This window comes from Mesocricetus auratus, unplaced genomic scaffold (assembly GCF_017639785.1).
Source record: "Mesocricetus auratus isolate SY011 unplaced genomic scaffold, BCM_Maur_2.0 Super-Scaffold_100007, whole genome shotgun sequence".
Classification (NCBI taxonomy): Eukaryota; Metazoa; Chordata; class Mammalia; order Rodentia; family Cricetidae; genus Mesocricetus; species Mesocricetus auratus.
In genome coordinates, this window is record NW_024429191.1 from 54,464,464 (window position 1) to 54,488,813 (window position 24,350).

Here is a 24,350-nt window from a genome sequence, read left to right on the forward strand (position 1 = left end):
AAGACTAAATGTTTATGGAAAAAAATCCTGAGATGGCCTTGGAAATCAGTAGCCCAGTGAAAAGCCTGGCACTCCTGGTTGCCATATTTTAACTCAGCAGCCCCGATTAGTCCCCAGGTCATATGGACTTTCATCTGGGTTCTAGCTCTTCCCCGTGGGAAATGTGATCTTGTGTGAATCTGTAAGTGAGACCTGCCAGGAAGCTTTCCGTAGTGCAGAAATTTGTATAGCTGCCCTAGCCAGTAGCAACTGGCATGACTTCATTTAATTTGACGTACCGTAAATTGCCACTGTGTACTGGGCAGTGAAGTCTCAGCTTCGGGAGAGAGGAGTGAGATTAAACTCATGGGAAGCCCCTAACCCAAGGCTGCCTCACTGCAAGGGTCAATAGTGGGAGTTCCTACCGTCATCATCTTCCAACCGGTCATCCCCTAACCCCAGATCTCAAGGATGCGGAGCTACCTGTTATGATAAAAGTGTGAGGGGAACCTTGTAGGATTCCATGGCAGGCGTGGGTAACCGTGGTGGGGAACATGCCAGGCAGACAGAGCTTAAGTGAGAAGTTTTATTAGAAAGGGAAGGAAAGAGAAAAGAGGTAAAGAGATAGAGAGAGAGGACAGAAGAGAAGAGGGAGACAGGAAAAGTCCTGTCTGCCCCAGCGGAACAGCCCGAAAGACAGCATAAGTAGGTGTGTGTGTGTGGGGGGGTCTTTCTTTTTAAAGGGGTCCTTTGTGCTTGCATGCAGACTAGTAGTCATGGAACCCTGGGCTGACCAGGGCACTGCCTGAATGCATTCTGCCAGGTGACAGGAGCAGACCAACATAATGCCTGAATCCTTACACTACCTCTCCACCCAAGCTGGCTTCCAGCAGTTTCTTACAGTACTTGCATGCACAGCATACCGAGATGACCCAGCCTCTCTTTGGAAGACGGGCCAGGAGAAACTGGTCAATACCCCAGTTGCATTGTATGGTGCCTTGCTTTAGCTAGAGCTTCAGCCTGCTCTAGCAAAGCTTCTGGTGGGCGCTCGTGGCAGGCACTTCAGCCTTGTACTTGGGTTGGATTGAGGACTCACGCCAGTTTCATTAAGCTTTATTTCCTAAGTGTCCCACACAGGACTCCCAGCAGCGACACAACACCTACCCTTGTGTGTCTGTTACCTGGGCGCATCTTGCATATGAAAGGAGAGACAGCCTAGGCCTCCTGTCCTGCCCCAGTGTGAGATGGCCTCATTCTCATTGGTGGCTCCCACATGCCCACTGATTGGGGAGGGCACACTTCCACATGTCTGTCTGTATGTCTGTGAGAATGCCCACACATGTGAATGCGTCCACCATAGGCCAGTCACCAAGTGCACAGGCTCTCGCTCCAAGGTCCTTTTCTTCTTGCCAACTCTTCTCCCACTTTTATAGGGAAGAGACTCCTCCACACCCACTTGACAAAATTTCTGCTCTTTGATCCAAGTGAACTCTTTTCTTTCTTAGAAAGGATTACAGATGGAGTCAGGGTGTCACATGGGGGCAGAGTGCACCTGCCTTTGATCCTCAGCTTGAGAGAAGAAACAAAAACCAGGGTGTGGTGTCCGTCTGAAGTCCCAGCTACATAGCAGATCAAGGCAGACAGACTCCCAAGTTCAAGGCCATCTATGTCATCCTAGAAAAAATGAGAAATATAGCAAGGAACTTGTCAAAAAAAAATCACAGGTACGGTTTTAAGACTCTGTATCCTGGCCTGGCCTCAAACTCTGTATGTAGCAGAGGGTGAGTTTGAACTCTTGATCCTCTTACATTTACTTCTGACTGCTGAAGTCTCAGGCCTGCACCCCACACCTGGCTTATGCAGAGCCTGGGACCAAGTGAAGAGTCTTGTGTGTGACAAGCAAGCACCTTACCAACCGAGTCACATCCCCAGCCCGCATCCTTGCCAGCTGCAGATCCACCTGTTCTCTAAAGAAGGCAGACCCTTCATTCACTGTCAACAGACTGCCATTGTTTTGCAGCAGAGTAATTATGTTGAGGTACCCGGGACACAGGTGAACAAAATGGAAGAGCTTCTGCCTCAGCGGAGTTTCCACACAGAGAGGAGAATTAGACAAGTAAGGGGTCTCTGGTGTTGGCTGGCTGGTACGCTTCCCTTCATCTCATAACTCCGGATGGCACTTCCCAGTGAGATGGGTAGATGAGGACCCTTGCCAAGACTCCCTAGGAGCCCAAGCTGGTCCTTGGACCTTAACCCCCAGGGCCACTGAGAGCTGTGGAGTTTCCTGGGAGAGGGTGACGGCAAAGCATGCTCCCCCTCTTTAGCCCCCTCTGCCTCCCCCTTCACCATCACACCACACAGAAGGCCCTTCCAGGGGGTCCAGGATGCTCCCTGGCAGAATGTCACCAGAACCCAGAACTGCTGCCCCTGGAGAGGCAGAGTTTGGGGAGAAGTTTCTTGAGAACTGGGTTTTCATCCTGAAGTTTAGGAGAGGCATGGAGGTAGAGCAGAGTCGCTCAGCCACCACAATGTTGTCATCTTCATCAAGGGACTCCTTTATTATAGAGGTTATCCTGTTCTAATGGGCTGGTTAGCAGCCTCCCTAGCCTTTACTTACTAAAGAGTAGTACCGACTTGTGTCATTCCGTTGTGACAATAAAAAGTGTCCCTAGACACTGCTAAATGTCCTCTGGGGGTCACCTTCCTCCCTCCCTCCCACATCAACACCCCTCTTTCCAGTGAGAACCAAGTACCCAGGTTTCCAGTCTAGCAGCATAGGAAAGGGAGGGTGAGCAGCTGGGAAGCTCGAAGTGTAGGACAAAGCAGGGCAGGGGAGGGCAGAGCAGGGCAGGGGAGGGCAGAGCAGAGCAGGGGAGGGCAGAGCAGAGCAGGGGAGGGCAGAGCAGGGCAGGGGAGAGCAGAGCAGGGCAGGGGAGGGCAGGCCTACATCTCCAGGAGAGAAACCTAAAGGCCAAGAATGATCTGCAGAAGATCCTAGGTCAAAAAGGTGCCTGGGCCTCAGGGAACTCCAGCCTGTAGAGCTGAGGGGTGACCTCTATAGGCAAATATCCCTCAGCTGTCTCAGCTCACAGGGGCTCCTTGAAAGCCCCCCCAAAAGCTGAAGTCTGGAGGGGACAAAAGGATGAAGGGGGAAAGCCCCCTTCCCCTCTGCTGCAAGAGAAACAAGTGGAACGGGAAGACAGTGGGATTCAGATTCAGAAATCTGCGGGATTAAGTGAGGGTCTGGAAAAAAATATGTCCACATCAAACCCAGAACCTGTGACTGACCTGTTTTGTAAATATAATAATAATAATTTTTAAAAAAGAGAAAGAAGGCCGGGCGATGGTGGCGCATGCCTTTAATCCCAGCACTCGGGAGGTAGAGGCAGGTGGATCTCTGTGAGTTCGAGGCTGGGCTGGACCGATAGCCTCCAAAACAATACAGAGAAACCCTGTCTCGAAAAACCAAAAAAAAAAAAAAAAAAAGAGAGAGAGAGAAAGAAAAAGGTTCAAGTGTGGCAACACTCACCTTTAATCCCAGCACTTGGGAGGCAGAGGCAGGTGGATTTCTGAGTTTGAGGCCAGCCTGGTCTACATAGAGAGTCCCAGGACAGCCAGGGATACATAGAGAAACCCTGTCTCAAAAAACAAGTTTTTTAGCAGACCTTCAATTAAGGATTCCACAGTGTGATATCCTCAGCATCTAATAGCCCTCCACCCCATGAGAAGGGTCATATGTGAGGGCCATGTGAAGGGGGGACAAACTCTTGAGGGATGAAGACACGCAAAAGGCTACCTAGTGCCACCAAGAGCTGGGAGGAGCCAGGAGGGTGGCTCATGCCTGTAACCGCAGAATGGGGAGGAACTGCCATGGGCTCAAGGCCATTCTGAGCTACAGAATAAAGTAAAGCCCTTCTCAAAAACTTAGTGGTGGAGGGAATTTTGGAGATGGCTCAGTGGTTAGGAGCACACACTGCTCTTGCAGAGGAACCAAGTCTGGTTCCAGACACTCATATCAGGTAGCTTATATCTCCCTGTCATGCCTGCTCCGAGGGGCTCTGGCCCCTGACAGCACCAGCACTCACATGCATAGGATCACACACAGACACACACATCTACACATAATTTGATTTTTTTTTAAAGCGGTGGTGGTGGTGAGGAAAATGCTTGCCACATAATCTTGAGAAGCTGCGTTCAATCCCATAGCACACATAAAAGCAGGCAAAGACAGTGAATTCCTGTCATTCCCAGTGCTGGGGGACAGAGACAGAAAGACACAAGTGCTTTAGTGAGGCAGAACAGGAGGAGCTTCCCCTAGGCATCCCTGGGGCAGATGTGAAGGATGAACAGGAGTCTGCAAATGGACACCTGTGGGGCAGGGCAGGAGATATCAGGAATAACACAGAGGAGGCCAGCAGGAGAATGTTGGCAAGTTATAGAAAATGGGCAGACAGAGCAGAAAGCAAAGCTATTGGGGGTGGCAATGTGAGAGGCCATGATAGCCAATGGCCTGTAGCCTAGACACTCAAGTTTTGAGGTGCCAGCAAAAAAATAAAATAAAATAAAATAAAATAAAATAAAAAACCAGGGCTGAGGACACAGCTCAACTGATAGAATGCTTGCCGTTGTGCAGAAGATCCTGCACTCATCCCTGAATAAAACCAGGCAGGATGGCAAATGCCTGCAATCTCAGCACTCAGGGAGTAGACAGCAAAGCCAAGAGTTCAGGGTCATCCTCAGCTACATAGAGAGCTAGAGGCCAGCCTGGCCTACTTGAAATTTTGTCTCAAAGAAGAGAACCAGCAGTGTGTGGTGTGTGTGTGTGTGTGTGTGTGTGTGTGTGTGTGTGTGTGTGTGTGTGGTGTTGCTTCTTTCCTATTGATTCCACAAGACAAGAATAAATACATATCATATCCCACAGGTGAGCTCTCTTGCTAAGGGAAGCCTATGAATATGCATGTGTAACTCAACCTCATTATAGAGCTTCATGTATTTCCAAGTGTCCTTGATTTATGCAATACTCAATCTGTGCACGGATACCCAGGTGTCATGTTACAGACACGCTCCTGTGAGCACAGGCACACTTAGAATTCAGAGATTGTGCCTTGAACTCTCTTCTCCTTGCCTCAAGGCACTTGACACCCTTCTGGTCCAATAAACAGTAAGCCTCCTTCTATATGCTGCCTGTGCCACACACACACACACACACACACACACACACACACACACACAGTGGGACAGTAGAAGGAAATCAGCATCCATTTTTCACATTGCCGAAAGACAGGTGACGGTGACTGGTGATTTACCTTCTACAACATTCCTGGGACATCTTCTATGAAGCAGTTGCTCTGCCAGGTCCAGGGACCTCCTTCCTCTCTAGTTTCAAGGGCTCTGGCTCAGGAGATAGATGAAAGGAAGAGGAAGAGCAAGAGTCAGAGTCAGGCATGGTGGCGCACATCTGGAGTCCCAGCACAAGGATCAGGAGTTCAAGACCATCCTCCGCTAAATTGTGAGGTCAGGTTGTGGTTGAGCTAAATGAGGCCCTGTTTATAAAAACAAACAAACAAACAAATACAGAGGATAGAAATCACAACAGCAACAAGGACAATAAGCCTTCAGGGGAAAATATGAAAGTTGTTATGGAGGGACAGGAGAGATGGTTCAGCAGTTAAGAGCACTTGCTGCTATTTCAAAGACCAGGGTTCAGTTCCCAGCGCCCACATGGAAGCTCACAACTTCCCATGTAACTCTAATTCTGGAACAGCAGAAGCCCCTTTCTATCCTCTGCAGGCACCAGGCATGTACATGGGACACTTACATATACACATACGTGTAAAATACACATTACACATAACAACATAAATCAATCTTTAGAATGTGGCAGGAGAGTCTGCACTCCTATTTGCACAGAACCAGGATGCTGCAGACTGCAAGACAGGTGTCCCCTGGCACCTTCCTACAGTAAGAACTTCAGTTACTACTGGGCAGAAACAAGCCAGACTGAAGGAGTGACGTCAGAGGAACGAAATCCTGTAATCCCCTAAGGACCAGGGCTCAGACTTCCCTGTCCAGAAGACTGGAGGTGGGAACATTCAGGGTAGGCTACTTGGCAGAAACAGTACAGCCCAAAAGTGCAGGGGTCTCTAGATTTTTTTAAGACCCTTTATTTATTTATTTATTTATTGTGTATGCAGTCTCATTCAAGGTGGTTGTGAGCCACTACGTGGTTGCTGGGAATTGAACTCAGGACCTCTGGAAGAACAGTCAGTGTTCTTAACCGCTGAGCCATCTCTCCAGCCCTGGGTCTCTAGATCTTTAATGATGAGGGGCCACACTGACTAGCAGCCCCAGCCACTAGCACCACTGGCCTCAGAAACCCCTGCAGGCTGCCTTGGAGCAGCAGGGATGCAGGCAGCCCAGGGCACAGGGCAAGTAGCCCAGCTCCCTGTAGAGCTGGTGTGTGGGGAGCGACCCTCCACCCTCACCTGCCTTCCTTGCAATCCCAAGAGCCCTGGTACGGCTGGAATCCCAAGCTTTTCTACCAGGCTTGCCTTTACTTTCAGAAGTTTTAGATATATATGTATTAAAAAAAAGGAGCAGACAGCATAGAATATCTGTATCTACTGCCTACACACACACACACACACACACACAGAGAGAGAGACAGACAGACAGACAGAGAGAGAGAGACAGAGAGAGAGAGACACACACACACAGAGACAGATCTTTATTTGGAATTCTGTGTTGTTAGGATGGTACATTTGTTACAAGTTTTGTTTTAAACAGTGTCTCATATACTACAGATTGTCTTTGAACTCACTACATAGTTGAGGATGACTTTGAACTCCTGATCTTCCTGCCTTCGCCTCCTGAGTACTGAGACTGAAGACTTGGGCCTTGGTGCCCAGTCCACATTTGTGATAATGAATGATGTAAACTCTGATACATGTTTGCTAACTAGAACTCACATGTCATCCAGATTTCCTTTGATGGAACCCAATTCCATTTTCTCTCCCAGGATCCCTTCCAAGACACCAGTTAATTTAGTCATCATGTCTCCTTGGTGGTCTCCTGGCTGTGACAGTTTCTCAAACTTGCTGCTTCTGATGACCTTCTCCAGTTGAGATGTATCAGACCCCTTCCCCCTCTCTCCGTGGTTTTATCAAACAGGCTTGTTTCCTGGGTTGGCATTCAACTCTGTAGGTAGAGACTCCCAGGTCTCCTCCTTTTCCCTCCAGAGATTATGAAGGACAGGGCACCCTAACCCTCCAGCCTTCAGCTTTGTTTCTCTTAACACTTTCCGGGAATTTTCTGTAGTCTTGGGGCTCCCTCTCTGACTGGGAACCAACAACCTGCAGGACTCAGTCCCACAGCAGCTGTCACCAGCAAGGCCTGATTCTATTTCCTCCTCTGGAGATATCCTACGGGAACAGGAGTATAAATCAATAACAACTATTTGAGATAAATCTGTTAGAGTTCAGTGTTCCGGAAGCAGCTGGGTGGGGGCTGGGTGATGGAGTCTGCACAGCAGTCAACATGCCGAAGGAAGCTGCAGTTCAAACAGGCCCCAGCTTCCTCTTAGCTGACAGGGTGAAGCAGCCTGGTGTAAACAGCTAAGAGAACTGCAGGTGAGTGAGTTGCAGCCTCCTGGGCCTTGCAGTGGGGAAAAGCCTCCAGACATGGTTCAGACTGCAGCATGAGAAGCAGCGTGGGCATTCAGAACCTGTCCATCACGCTCTGGATGACCTCATCTCAACCCCTCAAAGCCACCTCATGAGCTAATATTCTCCCCATTTTACAGGTAAAGGAAGCAAGGCTGAGGTCTCTCCTGAGGTTACTTACCCAAGATCACAATGCTGACAAATCTAGTTTCAGGATTCCAAGTGTGGAGCCTGCAGGACTGGCTCTCGCCTTTCCAACAACAGTCCAGTCAGGCCAGGGCCATCCTGGAAATGTGTGGCTCCTGTCTTCTCCACTGGTCTAGGCATGGGCAGAATTTAGTCATCTAGGCCCTCCCAGAACCGCCCTCCCTGGGAAGAGCAGGCTGGGCTTTGCTCCAGGCCTCATTTCAGTTTGTCCACAGTTACACAAAGGGAATCAGCCAACCCTGATCCTATGAAATCGTCACTATGTCCTTGTATGCATGAGGCAAGGTCCCCACAAAAGCACATGGTGCCGGGGCCTGGAGGCCTGGCCTGATGCTTACAACGGTAACTCCAGTTCCTGGGAATCCGACACTCCCTTCTGGCATCTACTAGTACCAGGCATGCACATGGTGCACCGACATATGTGCCGGCAAAGCACTCATGCCCACAGAAAAACAAATCGATAATAAATATTGTTTTTAAATGCAGGCACAGTGGCGCATGTCTGGAATCCCAGTGTTTAGGAGGTAGAGGAAGGGGAATCATAAGTTCATGGTCAGGCTGAAGAGATGTCTCAGCCATTGAACACTGGTTACACTTCCAGAGGACCCAGGTTCAATTCCCAGAACCCACACAGTGACTCACAATGGTCTGTAACTCCAATCCCAAGGGATCTTCCAATGTCTCCTGGCTCTTCACCAGAACTAGGCATATATGCAATACCCAGACATGCATGAAGGCAAATACCTACACACAGAAAATATATTTTGGTTTGTCAAGACAGGGTCTCTTTGTGTAAAAGCTCTGGCTGTCCTAGAACTCACTCTGTAGACCAAACTGGCCTCAAACTCACAAAGATCCATCTGCCTCTGCCTCCCAAGTGCTGGGATTATAGGTGTGTGCCACCATCACTGCCTGGCAAAATAATTTAAAAAAATAAATTCATGGGGGGCTGGAGAGATGACTTAGAGGTTAAGAGCACTGGCTGCTCTTCCAGAAGACCTGGGTTCAATTCCCAGAACCCACATGCTGCTCACAACTGCCTGTAACTAGAAATACATGCAGGCAATATGCCAATGTACATAACATAAAAATAAAGAATTATTTATAAAAAAAGTTCACAGTCAGTCTCAGCTACAAAGCAAATTTGAGGTCAACCTGAATTACAAGAGACTATCTCAAAAAAATAAAAATAAAAGCGAGAATTGAGGGTTTCACTGGGCCTGTTGGCACAAGCCTATATATAGTCCTCAGGGGTGTAATGTAGGAAGATCAAAAGTTCAAGGTTAGACTGGGCTGCATAGCAAGCTCTGTCTCAACTGAAACAATGAATTGAGGGTTTCTAGTCTCTTTCAATCATTATACTTTTACTGTAACTTTGCATCCTCAAACCAGATGTGAAACTGGTTTTATATGCTCTACGCCTTTGTGTAGCATTCCTATTTTTCTTTTCTTTTCTTTCTTTCTTTTTTTTTTTTTTTTTTTTTTGTTCTTTGAGACAGGGTTTCTTTATGTAGCCCTGGCTGTCCGGAAACTAGTTCTGTAGACCAGGCTGGCCTCTAACTTACAGAGATCTGCCGCCTCTGCCTCTGCCTCTGCCTCTGCCTCTGCCTCTGCCTCTGCCTCTGCCTCTGCCTCTGCCTCTGCCTCTGCCTCTGCCTCTGCCTCTGCCTCTGCCTCTGCCTCTGCCTCTCTGCCTCTGCCTCTGCCTCTGCCTCTCTGCCCCTCTGCCCCTCTGCCCCTCTGCCCCTCTGCCCCTCTGCCTCCTCAGGGACTAGGAAGAATATGAAAGTGGTAGCGGGTACAGCAAGCCTGATGTTGTCAGTCCTTCACTCCTCCCCTACTCTGTTGGTTTTTGTCCCACAATCCCTTAAATCAGGCTGACTACAAACCAGGTGTAGTAGTGCATATTTCTAGCCCCACGACTCAGGAAGCAGAGGCAGACAGAACTTGTAAGTTAGAGGCCAGCCCGTTCTACAGAGTGAGACCTGTCTCAAGAAGAGGATGAAGAGGAAGGGAAAGAAAAGAGGGTGCCAGACTTGCCACCATCTGGACATGGTGTGATTGTCTACCTGGTCATAGGGTCTGGCTGTATCTTTTCCCTTTTTAAAGAGGTGGGTGTGAGTGCTGAAGGCCAGATGAGAACGAGCAGGCTCCGTTTCTGTTTTAGCAGGCGGGGCACTTTTGTTACTTAATTTTACATTTTTCTCTTAAAGGTTGTATTTTATTTTTCTCTATGTGTATTTACAGGGGTGGGGGCAGGGGTAGGGGCAGGAGTGGGAGAGCATGACAGTGCAGGTGCCCTTGGAGTCCAGAAGAGGGTGTTGAATACCCTGGAGCTAGAGCTGGAGCTATGCAGTATTGGTCATCCGGCTTAGGTGCTGGGAACGGAGCTAGTACTCTTACCCTTCAGGCCAGCTCTCCAGTCTCTCCCCATTTTGTTTTATTTTTCAGAAAGGGTCTTTTATAGCCATGCTGGCCAAGGGTGACTTTAAACTCTTGCCTCTACCTCCCAAGTGCTAGAATTGCAGGTGTGCACCACCACAGCCAGTTTATACGGTGTTGAGGATCAAACTCAGGGCTTTGGGGCACCAGGTTTCCAGCTCTAGGTAGGCAAGCACTCTACCAACTGAGCTACAAGCCCAGCCCCCAGAATGAATAGGAAAATACCTTATTCCCCGTGCCCCTTCTGTACTAGGGGTTAAACTTAGGGTACCCTATGTGTTATACAAGCATACTACCACTGAGATACATCCTTAGCTCCAGGCCTGCCTCTAACAGTTGCAAAGCCCAGGGCAAAAACAGACATAGGGACCCACGCACCGTATGTATAAATATTAAATGTTAGAAATTAAATTGACAAAGTGTTAAGTAAAATATGTACTATTCGCCTACCTTGACAAAAGCACCTTCACTCCAATCTGGCAGGCCAGATTTCGGTTTCAGATTTCAAGCTTGTGGGGGTTCTGTGCCATCCCACAGCCTGCCCCCTCCCCTCCTGTTCTCAGCTTATTCTCAAATGGTCTCTTGAGCACACTGGTTTGGAATCTTTGACCTGCTCTTCCAGGTTCTACCCATGTTGCCCTTGGCCTGGAGGTACCCAATGAAGGTGGACTAAGAAAGGAGGCCCACACAGTTTCTCCGAGCAGGCCAGGGCTGTGTGGATAAGAACCCGAAAGGTCCAGGTACTCATCCTGTGGACTAGGAGGAGAGGACAACCACTGGTGGACAAGAGCCTGGACTACAGCATCTCTGTCCCTTACGGAGAGGTCACTGGAGCAGAGGCTGAGTCAGATCCTGTGAAACACAAGACCCACACTGGGGACTCCTTTGACTCAAATCTAAGGCTGGTACTGGTGAAACATGGACACAGCCTGCCTTCCTTGGGGAAAACAGAGATAGCTTGGTCAGGACGGCACCTAGCACTGAGGAAGCCAGGCTGTGAAGGCAACAGGAAGCCAAAAACCCACAAACCCTACCCATGGCAACCCAACCAAAGGGGAAAAACTTGGTCCTTGCAGAGAAAGACACCTCAGCCCTCACCCACCCTTGATAACAGTCACCAGATAGCGGGGACAGACTGTAAACAAGGGAGCCAGCAGCAATCATGAAAATATCAGCCACCGGCTCCCCTGCCGGCCAATGAACATCCCCCGAAGCCTACTGTGTTCTGAAAGATGCTACAAAGCCGGCCTGGGGGCTCAGTGGCAGGGAGCATGCTAAGCATGTGTCAGTGTCAGATTCCACTCCCCACCACCGCCCCCACACACATGCACACAGACAGACGGACGGACGGACAGACAGACAGACAGACAGACAGACAGACAGACAGACAGACATGTAGATCTGGAACAGTGGGTTCCAGGAGCACTTGATTAACATTAAAAGTTTGAGCAAGTCACTTTGGATCTGTGCTTGTTTCTTCTTCTACCAGACAGGGACATACGGGTACAGCCCCTCACAGAGAGATGACAGAGAGTCCCATTATCTTACACGATTCATTCACTTACAATTTCAGCTCTGGGCCAGGGACTGGGCTCTGCAGGGAGAGCACAGCTAAACAAGCCACAGGCTATGACCTCAAGGAACCTGCCAGACAGAGGAGACACACAACAAGGAAGGAAGGTTCTCTGAGAGTTGCCCATTGCCCACTGCGCCCCTTCAGAGTGGGAGTCATTTATAAGATAAATAAGTGAAGCTAAGTTAAAATAGTTTCAGTTGGAATCTTAACATGTTACATTGATCCTCTTGCCCCAGCCTCCTGAGTAGATATAATTACAAGTATGTGCCACCAACTCTGGCTAAACCATTTCAAAATTTTAATTAACTAATGTTGTGGGGCAGGGGACTCAGAAGACAATTTTCGGGAGTTGGTTCTCTCCTCTCACCATGTGGGCTCCAAGGACTGAACACTAAACTGGCAGTAAGGCTTGGTGGCAGAACCTGCTGAGTCAGAGTTCCAGTCCAGCAAGGTCTTGTCTCAGAAAAACAAAACTTAGGGCAGGGGATGTACCTCAGCTGGTAGCATTCTTGCCTAATATGTAGGGGTCCTGGGTTAGATCCCAAAACGGAGTACATCAAGTGTGATGGCATAGGCCATAATCCCAGCACTTGGGAGGCAGGAGGATCAGTAGTTCATCCTTGGATACAAAACCAAATTGAACTGAATAAATTAATAATACAAATAATACAAATTAATAAAGATAATTAATAAAGTTAATCCATTATAGTTTTCAAAAAGTCAGATCATGCTAGGTGTAACCCTAGCACTTGGGAGGCAGGAGGATCAGTAGTTCATCCTTGGATACAAAACCAAATTGAACTGAATAAATTAATAATACAAATAATACAAATTAATAAAGATAATTAATAAAGTTAATCCATTATAGTTTTCAAAAAGTCAGATCATGCTAGGTGTAACCCTAGCACTTGGGAGGCAGAGTTCAAAGCCAGCTTGGTCTACAGAGTGAGTTCCAGGACAGCCAGAATTACACACTGGGAAACCCTGTCTCCAAAATCCAAAAAAAGAAGGAAAGAGGAAGAGGAAGAAGGAGGAGGAGGAGCCAGAGCTCAGGATCCTGCACATGCTCAGTAGCTTCGACTCTGGCTAGGCTGCAGCCTCCTCACAGGCACACAGGTCTGTCTGTTTTGGGGACACTACAGGTGTCCTGGTGCCATCCCCTCCTTCCTCTGCTGATGAGGGAGGGATGCCTCTGCTCTTAGCCCCTGGTTGCTGTCAGGAAGCCAGGGTGAAGAAACAAGTTAGAAAACAGGTTAGAGGGCCAGAGCAGAGAGCAAGAACAAACTCTAGATCCACCCTTCAATAGCCTGCTTTTATTTTGCTTTCTGGTTCTTGGGGCAGGCTCACAGGTAACCCAGGCTGGCCTTGATCTCTATATGTAATTGAGGCTAACCTCGAACTCCTCCTGCTGCCTCTCCTTTCTTAGCAAGTGCTAAGGTTATAGGTGTTAAGATTTACTTATTTTGAGGGGCTGGAGAGATGGCTCAGCAGTTAAAAGCACTTGCTGCTCCTGTAGAAGACCTGGGTTCAGTTTCCATGTTGTACAGTTCACAATTGCCTGTAATTCCAGCAGAGAGAGGATCTGACACATTTGACTTCTGAGGACACCTGAACTAACATGTACAACCTCTCTTGCTCTCCCACCCCCATAATTAAAAATTAAATCTTAAAAAAATAGTTTTTCTTGGCTGTATCTCAAAGATTGAGTCTCCAAAGAGTCTCACATCTGGAGCACTGACTTGTCCTCAGACTAATGCTCATCACATGGTAAGATGTTGGCCATGACCTGGCACCACAGCCATATACAACAGTGTCTGTCATTCCAGCGGCCTCTAGCAGAGGCCCTTCAAGTCTCACTGCTCAGGGGTGGGTCCCTGTGATGCTTGTTTTGGGTATCTCAAACCAACACAATAAGCAACATGGTAACTGGTACAGTCTGCTCTGGTCAATCTGTGCAGTGGGGAGTTAGGCTGGATGCTGGTCATGGGATAAGTGCTGATCATCTCCCACAGCCCCACGTAGTTAGCGCTTGCTCTCCAGAGTGGCACTAATTGGTGGCGCCAAAAACACATAGGTGGACCCAGTGGGAGGCCTTTAGGCTCCCCCAAGAGGCTTGTGGAACACCAGCTAATTCCCTTTTCTCTTCCTCTTCTCAGCCAAAAGGGGAGATTTTATCCACCTCGGGCTTGCACCACGATGGGCACTCTCCCCACAGGCCCAGAGCAAAGTGCCTACTGATTCTGGGCCAAAACCTCTAAAATGTATTTTGCTGTTTTGAGACAGGGTTCCATTCTGTAGTCTGGGATGGCCTGGAACTTATGTAGCCTAGCTGTGGAGATCACCCTGCCTCAGCTTCCCCATGCTGGGATTTCAGGTGTAAACCACCATGCCCAGGGAATCTTTTCTTTATAGGTTGGCTTAGTTCAGCTACTTGCTATAGTAAGGGAAAGCTGACTAAAACACAAGATGCCCCCAAAGTCAAGGAAATGTAATATTTCAAGAGAGAGAAGCTGGATATGGTGGCACAAGCATTTAACCCCAGTCTGTGGGGCCACGACAGGGGGGATATCAAGTTCAAGGCCAGCCTGAGTTCACGGCAAGGGCCTGATTAAAACCAAGCTTTAAAAAAGTAAATGACAGGGCTGGAGAGATGGCTCAGAGGTTAACAGTGCTGACTGCTCTTCCAGAGGTCCTGAGTTCAATTCCCAGCAACCACATGGTGGCTCACAACCATCTGTAATGAGATCTGGTTCCCTCTTCTGGAATGCAGACATACATGGAAGCAGGATGTTGTATTAATAAATAAATAAATCTTTAAAAAAATTAAATGACAGATAAAAAGAAAGCGGGGGACATCAGCCATGTCAAATGCTGCAGTGTAGTCAAGCCTGACCATGAAAAAGCACTGACGGAAGAGTGTCCCAGAACAACCCTGGGGAGAAGGAGGGCACAGGCTGCAGAGATGGCTCAGGGGTTGACAACCGCTCTTCCAGAGGACCCAAGTTCGGTTCCCAGCACCCACATCATGCAGCTCACAAAAAACTGTCACTCCAGCTGGGCGGTGGTGGCAAACGCCTTTAATCCCAGCACTCGGGAGACAGAAGCAGACGGATCTCTGTGAGTTCGAGACCAGCCTGGTCTACAAGAGCTAGTTCCAGGACAGCCTCCAAAGCCACAAAGAAACCCTATCTTGAAAAACCAAAACAAACAATAAACAAAAAACTGTCAGTCCAACTCCAGAGAGATCCGATGTCTCAGGCCCCCATGGGTACCTGCATTCATGCACACATAGCCCAGAGACACACACACACACACATACATATAGTTTAAAATAAAATCTTCTTTATAGAGAAAAATCCAGGCTTAGTGGTGCACACTTTTAATCCCAACACTTAGGAAGCAGAGACAGGTGGATCACTCTGGGTTTGAGGTTGCCCTGGTCTACAAAGTGAGTTTCAGGACAGCCAGAGTTACAAGGTGAGATACTCGCTCAAAAACAATAACAACAAAACAAATGACAGTCTTTGTTTTCTGCTGCTGTGATAAAAAACACCCTAACTAAAAACAGCTTGGGGAAGAAAGGCTTTATTTAACTTATAGGTTACTGTCCACCATCAGGGGAAGCCAGGACAGGGACTCAAGGCAGGAACCTGGAGGCAGGAACTGATACAGGGGCCTTAGAGGGTGCTGCCTACTGGGCTGTGCCTCAAAGCTTTCCCAGTCTGCTTTCTTACACCACCCAGGACCACCTGCCCAGGAGTGGCACTGCACACAGTGGTCTGGCCCTTCCCACATCAATCCTTAATCAAGAAAATTCCCCACAGACTTCCATCAAGCCAATCTGATGGAGGCATTTTATTGAGTGTCCCCTTCCCAGATGACTCTAGCTTGTGTTGAGTTGACATAAAAACCACATCAGGACTGGCACTCATGTGATTACAGCTGCCATGGGGGTCTGCACAGAATCTGTACAAGATGAATTCAGTCAACATTCCTGCATGGAGGAGGTGGTATGTGAGCTCTCAACCCTAGCTGAAGAGCTATTAACAGTTGATGGTCTTTGCAGGAGGAAGACCCAAATTTTCTTTAGGGTCAACTTTGCTCCAGCGGATGGCGCCACACCCGCGAGTATATGGGCAATAAAAACTGGATTCAGTGGATGAAGAAGCGGGAGGAGGGTGGCAGTGGCACACACTTTTAACCCTGGCATTGGAAGCAGAGGCAGGCGGATCTCTGTAAGTGTGAGACTAGCTTGGTCTACAGAGTGAGTTCTAAGACAGCCACAGTTGGGAGGAAGTGAGAGAGTGGAGAGTGAAACTGGGAGAGGTTAGGCAGGGGAGTTGGGGGAGAGGAATATGGTCAAAACACATTATATGCATGTGTGGAGTGCTGTGGCATCCTTCTGTACACTGTGAAGATTCGTTGCTGTGATTGGTTTAATAAAGAAACTGACTAGCCAATAGCTGAACAGGCTAAGGTTAGTAAGAAGAGCCAGACTAGGAGAATGCTGAGGAGGAAGGGTGGAGAGGAGTCACCAACCAGATGCAGAGGGAGCAGACAAATGTGCCATGCTAATAAAGGTACCACCATGTGGCTGAGCATAAATAAGGAATATGGATTAACTTAAAATGTAAGAGCTAGTTAATAATAAACCTGAGCTATTGGCTGAGCATTTATAATTAATATTAAGTCTCCGTGATGATTATCTGGAAGCAGGCAGTCAGGACAGGAAAACTCTGCCTACAGTGGAATACCCAAAAGAATTCATAAAAACATTTTTTAAAAACCTACAAAAGCTTTCTTTGCAAGGGATTTGCATGATTGTTCATAAAGGGTATCCCCTCATTGGAGGTAACTCTTCTTCTTCACAGCCTCAGGCTGGCCCCATACAACCTCTATGCAACCTTCATGAAAATTGGAAGAGAAAAGGTCAAGCTGCTACTAGTCAGCTAAACCTTCAGGCAAGGAGTACCAGCTGGGAGTTAAGACAGGCAGAGAACAGCCAGCCCTCCCCATATACCTTGAGTATAGAAGGACATCTGCAAGCAAACTCCAGGCATAGTTAGCAGTGGGACAGCTGCACAGCTGTCACTTATAGTTACATGACCCTTTTTCTATTTCGTTTATTTAGTGTGTGTGCATGGATACATGTGTGAATGCCACCGAATGCATGAGGAGGTTCAGGGACAACTTACTAGAGTCTGTCACCTCTTTCTATTGCGTGGGTCCTGGGGATTGAACTCCAGTTGTCAGGCTTGGTGCTCAATGCCTTTACTGCTGAGCCACCCCACCAGCCCTCATTTATTAAGACAGAACCACACAGGCCAAGAGGCAGATGCTGAAGGCTCACTGTGTGAGGAACTGCTACACACACTAGGGAGCTTGGCAGGTTAACTGGAGGGCCCTTTGCAGAACAACGCATCCTTGAGTTGGGTGCAAGTGCATGGATCAATATTAACAAGTGGCATCCACTGAGTACTGAGCTCATAGACTGGATGCAATCCCATCAAAATCTCAGTGGACTATCTAACAACAATGAAACACAAGAAGATTGAAATGTATATAAAGAACAAGGGAGCTACAAGAGTCAAAATAATATTCAAATTGAACCCAGTTGGAATATTTGGACTATGTGAGATCAAGACTTAATCATAGGGGCTGGCAAGATGGCTCAGTAGCTAAGAACACTGGCTGATCTTCCAGAGGACACAGGTTTGATTCCCAGCATGCACATGGTGGCTCATAACCTTTTGTAACTCCAGTTCCTGACACCCTTTTCTAGCCTCCATAGGCACCAGGCATGCACAGACATATATGAAGGTAAGATATCCATACACATAAAGATAATAAAATAAAAATAATTACAAGGCTGCATTATCTAGACAGTATGATACTGGTTCGAGTACACTCAAGTGGAACAACAAGCAGTATAATGGGGGTTCAGAAATAGTCACACATATATAAAGTTGTTAGGGTCTTTAAAAAGTTCCGAGTTAAGGGCTGGAAAGATGGCTCAGTGGTTAAGAGCACTGACTGCTCTTCCAAAGGACATGAGTTCAATTCTCAGCACCCACATGGTGGCTCATGATCATCTGCAATTCCATTAGAGACCTGAGGCCCTCCTCTGTGGGCACTGCATGAACATGGTGCACATACATACAGGCAGGCAGGCAGAACATCCATACACATAAAATTTTTAAATAAAAAAAGTTCTGAGTTAAGCAGGCATGGTAACTGTAATCCTAGTATGTGGAAGGCTGAGACAGGAGGAGGATTGGGGGTAGAGGCCAGCTTGAGCTACACAAGTCCTTGTCTCAAAAAAGAAAGTGTTGAATGAAGGCCATGAGGAAAAGATGTCTTCTTGATGGGAGTTTGTGGAACAACTGGAAATCCATGGGGGGGGAAAGTTGACCGCTATCTAACTTTGCTCACAAATGAATTTGAGATGGGTTTTGAACCTAACCTTAAGACTCAAGATCATATAGATTCTTTTTTTCTTTCTTTTTCTTTTTGGAGGGGGATGGTTTCAAGACAGGGTCTCTCCATGTAGCCCTGGAACTTGCTCTGTAGAGCAGGCTGGCCTTGAATTCACAGAGATCCATCTGCTTCTGTCTCCCGAGTGTTGGGATAAAAGGCATGCGCCACCACCACCCGGCTCACATAGCTTCTAGAACAAAAACATAGCACTCACCTTTTTGTCATGTGTGGTAGCATTGTTCATTGTGTCCAGTTCATTGGACTGGACACAAAAGAAAACATCAACAAAATGGCTTCATTAGAATTTTCAGTTTCTGTTTATCAAAAAGACGATAAGCGGGGCTCAGAGACGTTTGGGTGGTTAAGAACACTGGCTGCTCTTATGTGGGAAGCTGTCTTTTCGGGGCTGAAGGTGTAGATGGTAGAACATCTGCCCAGCGTAGCATTCATGAGGCCCTAGTTTCACTCCCTAGTACAAAACAAACAAAAAATAAGCAAGTCAGTGGGTAAGGATGGCTCAGTGGGGACCCCTGGCATCAAATCGGGAGACCTGTGGTCCATCCCCAGGACATACACAGTGGAAGGAGAAAACTGCCCCCTTGGATTCCATAGGCATGCTATGGCACACGTATGCACACACAGAGTAAATTTAAAATGTTTTGTTTTGTGTTTTTGAGACAGGGTTTCTGTATGTGACCTGGCTGCCCTAGAATTTGCCCTGTAGACCAGGCTGGTCTCAAACTCACAGAGAAATTTAAAAATTTAAATTCAGCTTTAAATAAAGCAAACAAGAGAGATAGAGGTAAGAGTGGGAAGGGAGTGAAGGTTTTGTGTGTGTAAGGCAAGCACTGTAACATATGAGCTACATCCCAGACATGACACATACTACATACTGCTCATTACGAGTCAGTCAACAAACTCACCCAGATTGGAGGGGAAGAGAGCCTGACTGTCTCCTGTGGGAATGGTGAGACCCCAGGAGGACTTGTGGGATAACAAATACTATGGCAGCTATACTTAGTTTTGGTTGTTGTGGTCTTTAGACAGTCTCTCTGTAACCTGGCTCAGAGTCAGTTTGGAGCCATGGGTGACCCTGAACTTCCTCATCCTTTTGTCTTCCCCTTCCAAGTCCTGGGACTGCAGGCATGTGTCACCAGGGCCAGTGTATGGGGTGCTGTTGTTAGGCAAGCACTGTGCCACCTAAGCTTTACCTCAGGCTTTGGCAGCCATGTCTGGATAATCCGACCTGTGATGGCTAACCCTGAGAGAAAAGTCAGCAACAGGTCATACCAGGCCTTTTGAGTTACATTAAGGAGCTTAGTCTTTTTAAATCTGTGGTGCTGGGTGGGCGGGACACTTGGGTGTCCTACATGTAAGTGTCCTACCACTGAGCTACATTCCCCAGGCCATGAGTATTGCCTTAGAATTGTCCTGGGTGGGGTGGGGTATGAGGAGGCGGCTGAGCAGTTCACAGCACATACTGCTCTTGCAGAGGACCCGATTTGGGTTCCCAACACCGCAGCTCACGGTCATCTGTAACTCCAGTTCCAGAGAGTCTGGTGCCTGGTCTCACCTCTGAGACAGCATAGGAGAGGAGGGGATACGTCAGTGTCAGCCCAGTGACCAACAGTCTCTGCTTGGGCTTGCCTTGTGCACCCTGGGTCACACCAGGGCTCAAGAAGATTAAAAACACACATGTATACAGGTAGAGCAACAAGAGGTACACATATATACATTCAGGTGAAACACACAAAATAAAACTTAATAAATCTCATTTTTTTTAAAAACAGAAAACAGTTTGTAGGAGGTGCCAGGACTGGCGGCTCTTATCTGTAATCCTAGTTACTGGGGTAGCTAAAGCAGGAAAACCGTGAGTTCCAGGCCTGCTGGGTTGCAGTGAGAGTTTCAGACCATTCCTGTGTGGGGGGAGGGGGGTATCAATAGCTCATGCCTGTAATCCCAGCCCTTGGGAGAGGGTGCAAGAGGATGGGGAATTCAAGGTCAGCCCGCTCAAACTCCATGAAACCCTGCTTCAAAAGAAAAAGAGATAAATATCATTTTAAATGGCAGAACCGAAGGAGATATGTCAATGTCAGCCCAAGCATTAACAATCTCTATGCTGTTTTGCCCTGTTCACCTTGACACACCAGGTCTCAAACCGAAACACGCATGCGTACAGCTAGAGCCACAGGCGGCCCCTGGCGGCAATTTTGTGGTTGCGCTTGCGGCGTCGAGCGGTCGCCATGGAGACGCGTGGCCAGGCCGGCAGTGAGTGCCTGGAGACCGCCCGGCGCGGGTCCTCGGCTGTTTCCGGCGCAGGTCGCTGTCCCGCGGGCGGATGGCCGGCCGCGATGGGACCGGGGCGGCGGAGTATGGAGAGGAGGGTGAGGACGAGGAGGAGGAGGAGGCGCGGGAAGGAGGCGCTGAAGGCTCCCCCGGGTCCAAGCTGCCTCCCATTGTGGGCACCACCCCTGAGCTGGCCAAACGGAAGGTGAAGAAGAAAAAGAAGAAGAAAAAGACCAAAGGTTCGGGCAAGGGCGACGGTAAGAGGAGCAGCTAACGAGGCAGCTTTGGTTCTTGGACCTGAGATTCCTCTCACTGATGCCCCTCTACCTGGAAATCACCCCAGGCCAGAAACAGACACCACACCCTGACAGTGATCCCCTAGACTCTACACAAGACACGTTGGGGCAGCCCAGAGACGCTCAGCCCTACTCTTAAAGACCACACGCTCACCACCACAGAGACCCCTTTATTACCAAGGAAGTCTCTACCAACTTTAGCCCCAATACATCCAAAGAGCCCACACCCTCCGCTGAAAACCCTCACTATCTAAGGATCCTCCACTCCACAAGAGACCCCCACAGATACCCACCCCAAGAGCCTCCAGCCTGACCTTTCTGTACCCACCTCCTCTCAACTTGCTAGCCTCTCAGGCAAACACACCCTTCCAAACAGACTTCTCGAGGTTTGGAGTGACAAAGAGACTAGCCCAGATGGAAAGACACTAGCTGATACTCCCACACAGGAACAGACTCCAGGCTCCCCTCTGGTAGGAATCGCCCCATGTAGATAAATGTAAACAGTTTCTTCCCTGAATGGACTCCACCGGGGGGGACAGCTGTGGACTGTGTAGACTCACATCAGTCCCTCCCCATCCTCCTGTTATCACCCACACTGTTTTCTTTTGTTTCTCTTTGGAGCCCTGGTTGTCCAGGAACTCCCTCTGTTGGCTTGGCTGGGCTAGATCTCAAGAGATCAGCCTGCCTCTGCCTCCCAAATTCTGGGATTAAAGGTGTACACCACCTGTTGTCACTGACACTCTTTACTCTGCCTTCCTACAGCAAATATGACACTATCCAACAAGTGTGATGCTCCGTCACGCACACACATGTAGTCTACACACATGGGGCTTTGGTTAGGCACTTGCTTGCATAGATGCCAACACAAATTGCATACCTATTTACTAGACACTCACATGCATAGATACACCCATATATCATACCCATACAGGTATTCTAGAAACATACATAGATCCCCTCAAACATCATACCCACACAGGTATTCTAGGCACTTACAGTCAGTCAGAGAAGTCCAGAAACATCACACCCACACAGGTACTCTAGTCTTGCTCACCAAGACCTTCCCTTGTGTACACACACACACCAGCACCTTCCAGGAACCCAGAGTCCCTGCCTCTCCCTACATTCAATCATAGAACCCCAGATATCCCAGCGAAGACCCCTAATGCCCACTCTGAGGAAGACTGCAGTAGTGAAACAAAATGATCCCGCCTGGGAGTGATGTGACTCCAGTGTCCCCGTGTGACTTTGGCCAGCAGGAAAGTGGCGCTGACCTCTGGCATGGCTAGTCCCGGACTCAGGTGTTGGGTGTTGGCTGCACGTGCAGAGTGTGTAGTGACAGGGGCGTCCCACAGTGCTGTGGTTTGGGGCAGGAGCAGTGGAGGGTTCAAATGACTTCATCAGGCAGAAAGGGACTAAAGGGAGGGCAAGGCAACGAGCCCTCTGTGTGCCAGCAAAGACGGAGATTGTTTCATCTCTTTGGTGCAACTTTTGACTGCAGGAATTACAGTGTTGTGTATCTCAAGACAGTCAGCAGGGGACACCAGATAGTTTTCAGAGAATAGGAAGAGGAGGAAATGTCAAGACTGAACTTTATTTATTAATATAATATTGTTGCCTTTATCCTCCCACAGCTTGCCTTCTGGAGATATTTATAAAATAAAATAAAACTGAGAGAGGGGCTGATGAAAGAGTCACCATTTATAGCATTTCACAGGCAATTCTGCAGTGCTGTTAATGTGAAAAGAGGGGAGGGAGGGAGGGAGGGAGGGAGGGAGGGAGGGAGGGAGGGAGGGAGGGAGGGAGGGAGGGAGGGAGGGAGGGAGGGAGGGAGAGCAGGAGAATGCAAGGCCACATAGAATTGTCCCTGGGCTAGGTGTGTAGCTCAGTTGATAGAATGTTTGCCCAGCACCCACAGAGTCCATCCTCAGGACACCAGAACCCAGGAGTGCTGGCATATACTTGCATTTCTATCAGTTGGAGGTGGAGGCAGGAGGAGTCAGCCTGGGGCTATGTGAGCACTTGAGAAGCAGATCTCTGTGAGTTCAGGGCCAGCCTGTTCTGCAAAGCAAGTTCCAAGGACATCCAGAACTGGTACACAGAGAAACTCTGTCTCAAAAAAAAAAGGGGGGGGGGGGAAGGAAAGAGAAGACAAGAATAAAAGAGGGCCTGGAGAGATGACTCGATCACAGTTATGTGTGACTCCAGTTCCAGGGCATCTGATGCCCTCTTCTGACCTCCTTGGGCTCCAGGAATGCACATGGTGCACAGACAATGTTCAAACAAAGCATTTATATATAAAAAATAAGTAAGTCTCTAAAAACATTTTAAAGAAAAGAAAGAGCATTTCCTGGTTCAGTATACTACTGCCTACATTATTTGATGTGGGAACCCCCCCTTTCACCATACATTGTCTAGAAGGGTGGAGTCACAGACGTGGGAAGAAGTTTGGTGAACGTGCATGAGGTTAAGTTAGGGGACAACAGATACAGTAGGAAGAACAGGACACCAGGCGTCAGGAGGACCTTCAGATCTGGCCTCTCTCTGCCCCTTAATGAAGCTTTAGGGTCTCTTGGTTCCTAGGTTGGGGTGTAGTTTTGTGGCAGAGCTTGCTTAGCATGTACAAGGCGTGGGTGCACCCACAAAAAGAAAAAGGTGTCTGTTGTCCCAGAATACTTGAAGGAAGCATCCAGGCAGTAGCCACCCCAGGTTCCTGCCATCTGAACCTTGACTAAAGGCAGGCCCGTCCTTTACGTCGTTGGTGATTTGGGCATTCTAGCAGGTACAAACATTTATCTCCTCACCTCCTCAGCAGATAAGCACCACAGTCGAGGCAGGAAGAATCAGCCGCTTTCTTCATCTTTCCACGACATCTTAAATCCCCACAAAGACCATGGCTCGAAGGCAGAGACCAGAGACAAAGAAGAGGCAAGGCATAGCCTTCCATATTCATGCGGCATGAGTCACCCCTACTTTGCCGAAATAGAAGAGAACCTTTCGAGCCAGATCAACGAGAGTCTGCGTTGGGATGGGATTCTGACCGACCCTGAGGCGGAAAAGGAAAGAATCCGCATCTACAAGTTAAACCGGAGGAAGCGGTACCGGCTCATGGCCCTCAAGGGCTTCCACTCGGATCCCTGCACGGAGGAGAGCGTGGAGAACCTGCCCTACCTCTCAGACAAAGACTGCGGCCCCAGCAGCAAGCAGTCCAGCTCCAAGGGCGACCATGCGCATAGCTTCTTTGAGGCCACAAACCTCCTGCACCCCGAGTTAGCCACCACTGCAGCAGAGTGACATCTGTCCCCAGCTGCCAAGCTCCTCCTTGCCACACGTTTATATGTTTAAAAAGAATCATAATAAAAAGAAATCAGACCAGAACCTGAAGGAAGCGGATGCTTATGATGGGGGGCCTGGTGCTCAGGTACC

The 24,350-nt window shown here is 48.5% G+C and overlaps 1 protein-coding gene and 1 long non-coding RNA gene across 4 annotated transcripts; one reads left to right on the top strand and one right to left on the bottom strand.

The window, feature by feature from the left end:
- Positions 1 to 1,080: 1,080 nt before the first annotated feature.
- LOC121141409 lies at positions 1,081 to 20,599 on the bottom strand. 2 transcript variants are annotated; one of them, XR_005878315.1, is made up of 4 exons: positions 20,480 to 20,599; positions 18,557 to 18,811; positions 5,286 to 5,370; positions 1,081 to 1,653 (listed from the first exon to the last, which is right to left on the bottom strand). It is a non-coding gene; the product is annotated as an uncharacterized LOC121141409 (long non-coding RNA). The 2 variants fall into 2 exon arrangements; XR_005878314.1 differs by having other exon boundaries at positions 5,286 to 5,522.
- On the top strand, positions 20,599 to 24,302 carry CUNH17orf97 (chromosome unknown C17orf97 homolog). Of its 2 annotated transcripts, none has more exons than XM_013111595.3 (2): positions 20,599 to 20,885; positions 23,740 to 24,302. In XM_013111595.3, exons 1-2 carry the CDS (start codon positions 20,681 to 20,683, stop codon positions 24,216 to 24,218), a joined length of 684 nt encoding a protein of 227 aa, XP_012967049.1. In that variant the 5' UTR covers positions 20,599 to 20,680; the 3' UTR covers positions 24,219 to 24,302. The 2 variants fall into 2 exon arrangements, with proteins under 2 accessions (XP_012967049.1, XP_005067445.1); XM_005067388.4 differs by having other exon boundaries at positions 20,600 to 20,885; positions 23,737 to 24,302.
- The last annotated feature ends 48 nt before the right edge of the window (positions 24,303 to 24,350 follow it).

Bases quoted from the DNA above. Each gene is read 5' to 3' on its own strand.
- CUNH17orf97 (XM_005067388.4), top strand. From the start codon at position 20,681: ATGGCCGGCCGCGATGGGACCGGGGCGGCGGAGTATGGAGAGGAGGGT. The intron at 20,886-23,736 runs GTAAGAGGAGCA...TCACCTCCTCAG, and splicing joins AGGTTCGGGCAAGGGCGACG to CAGATAAGCACCACAGTCGA.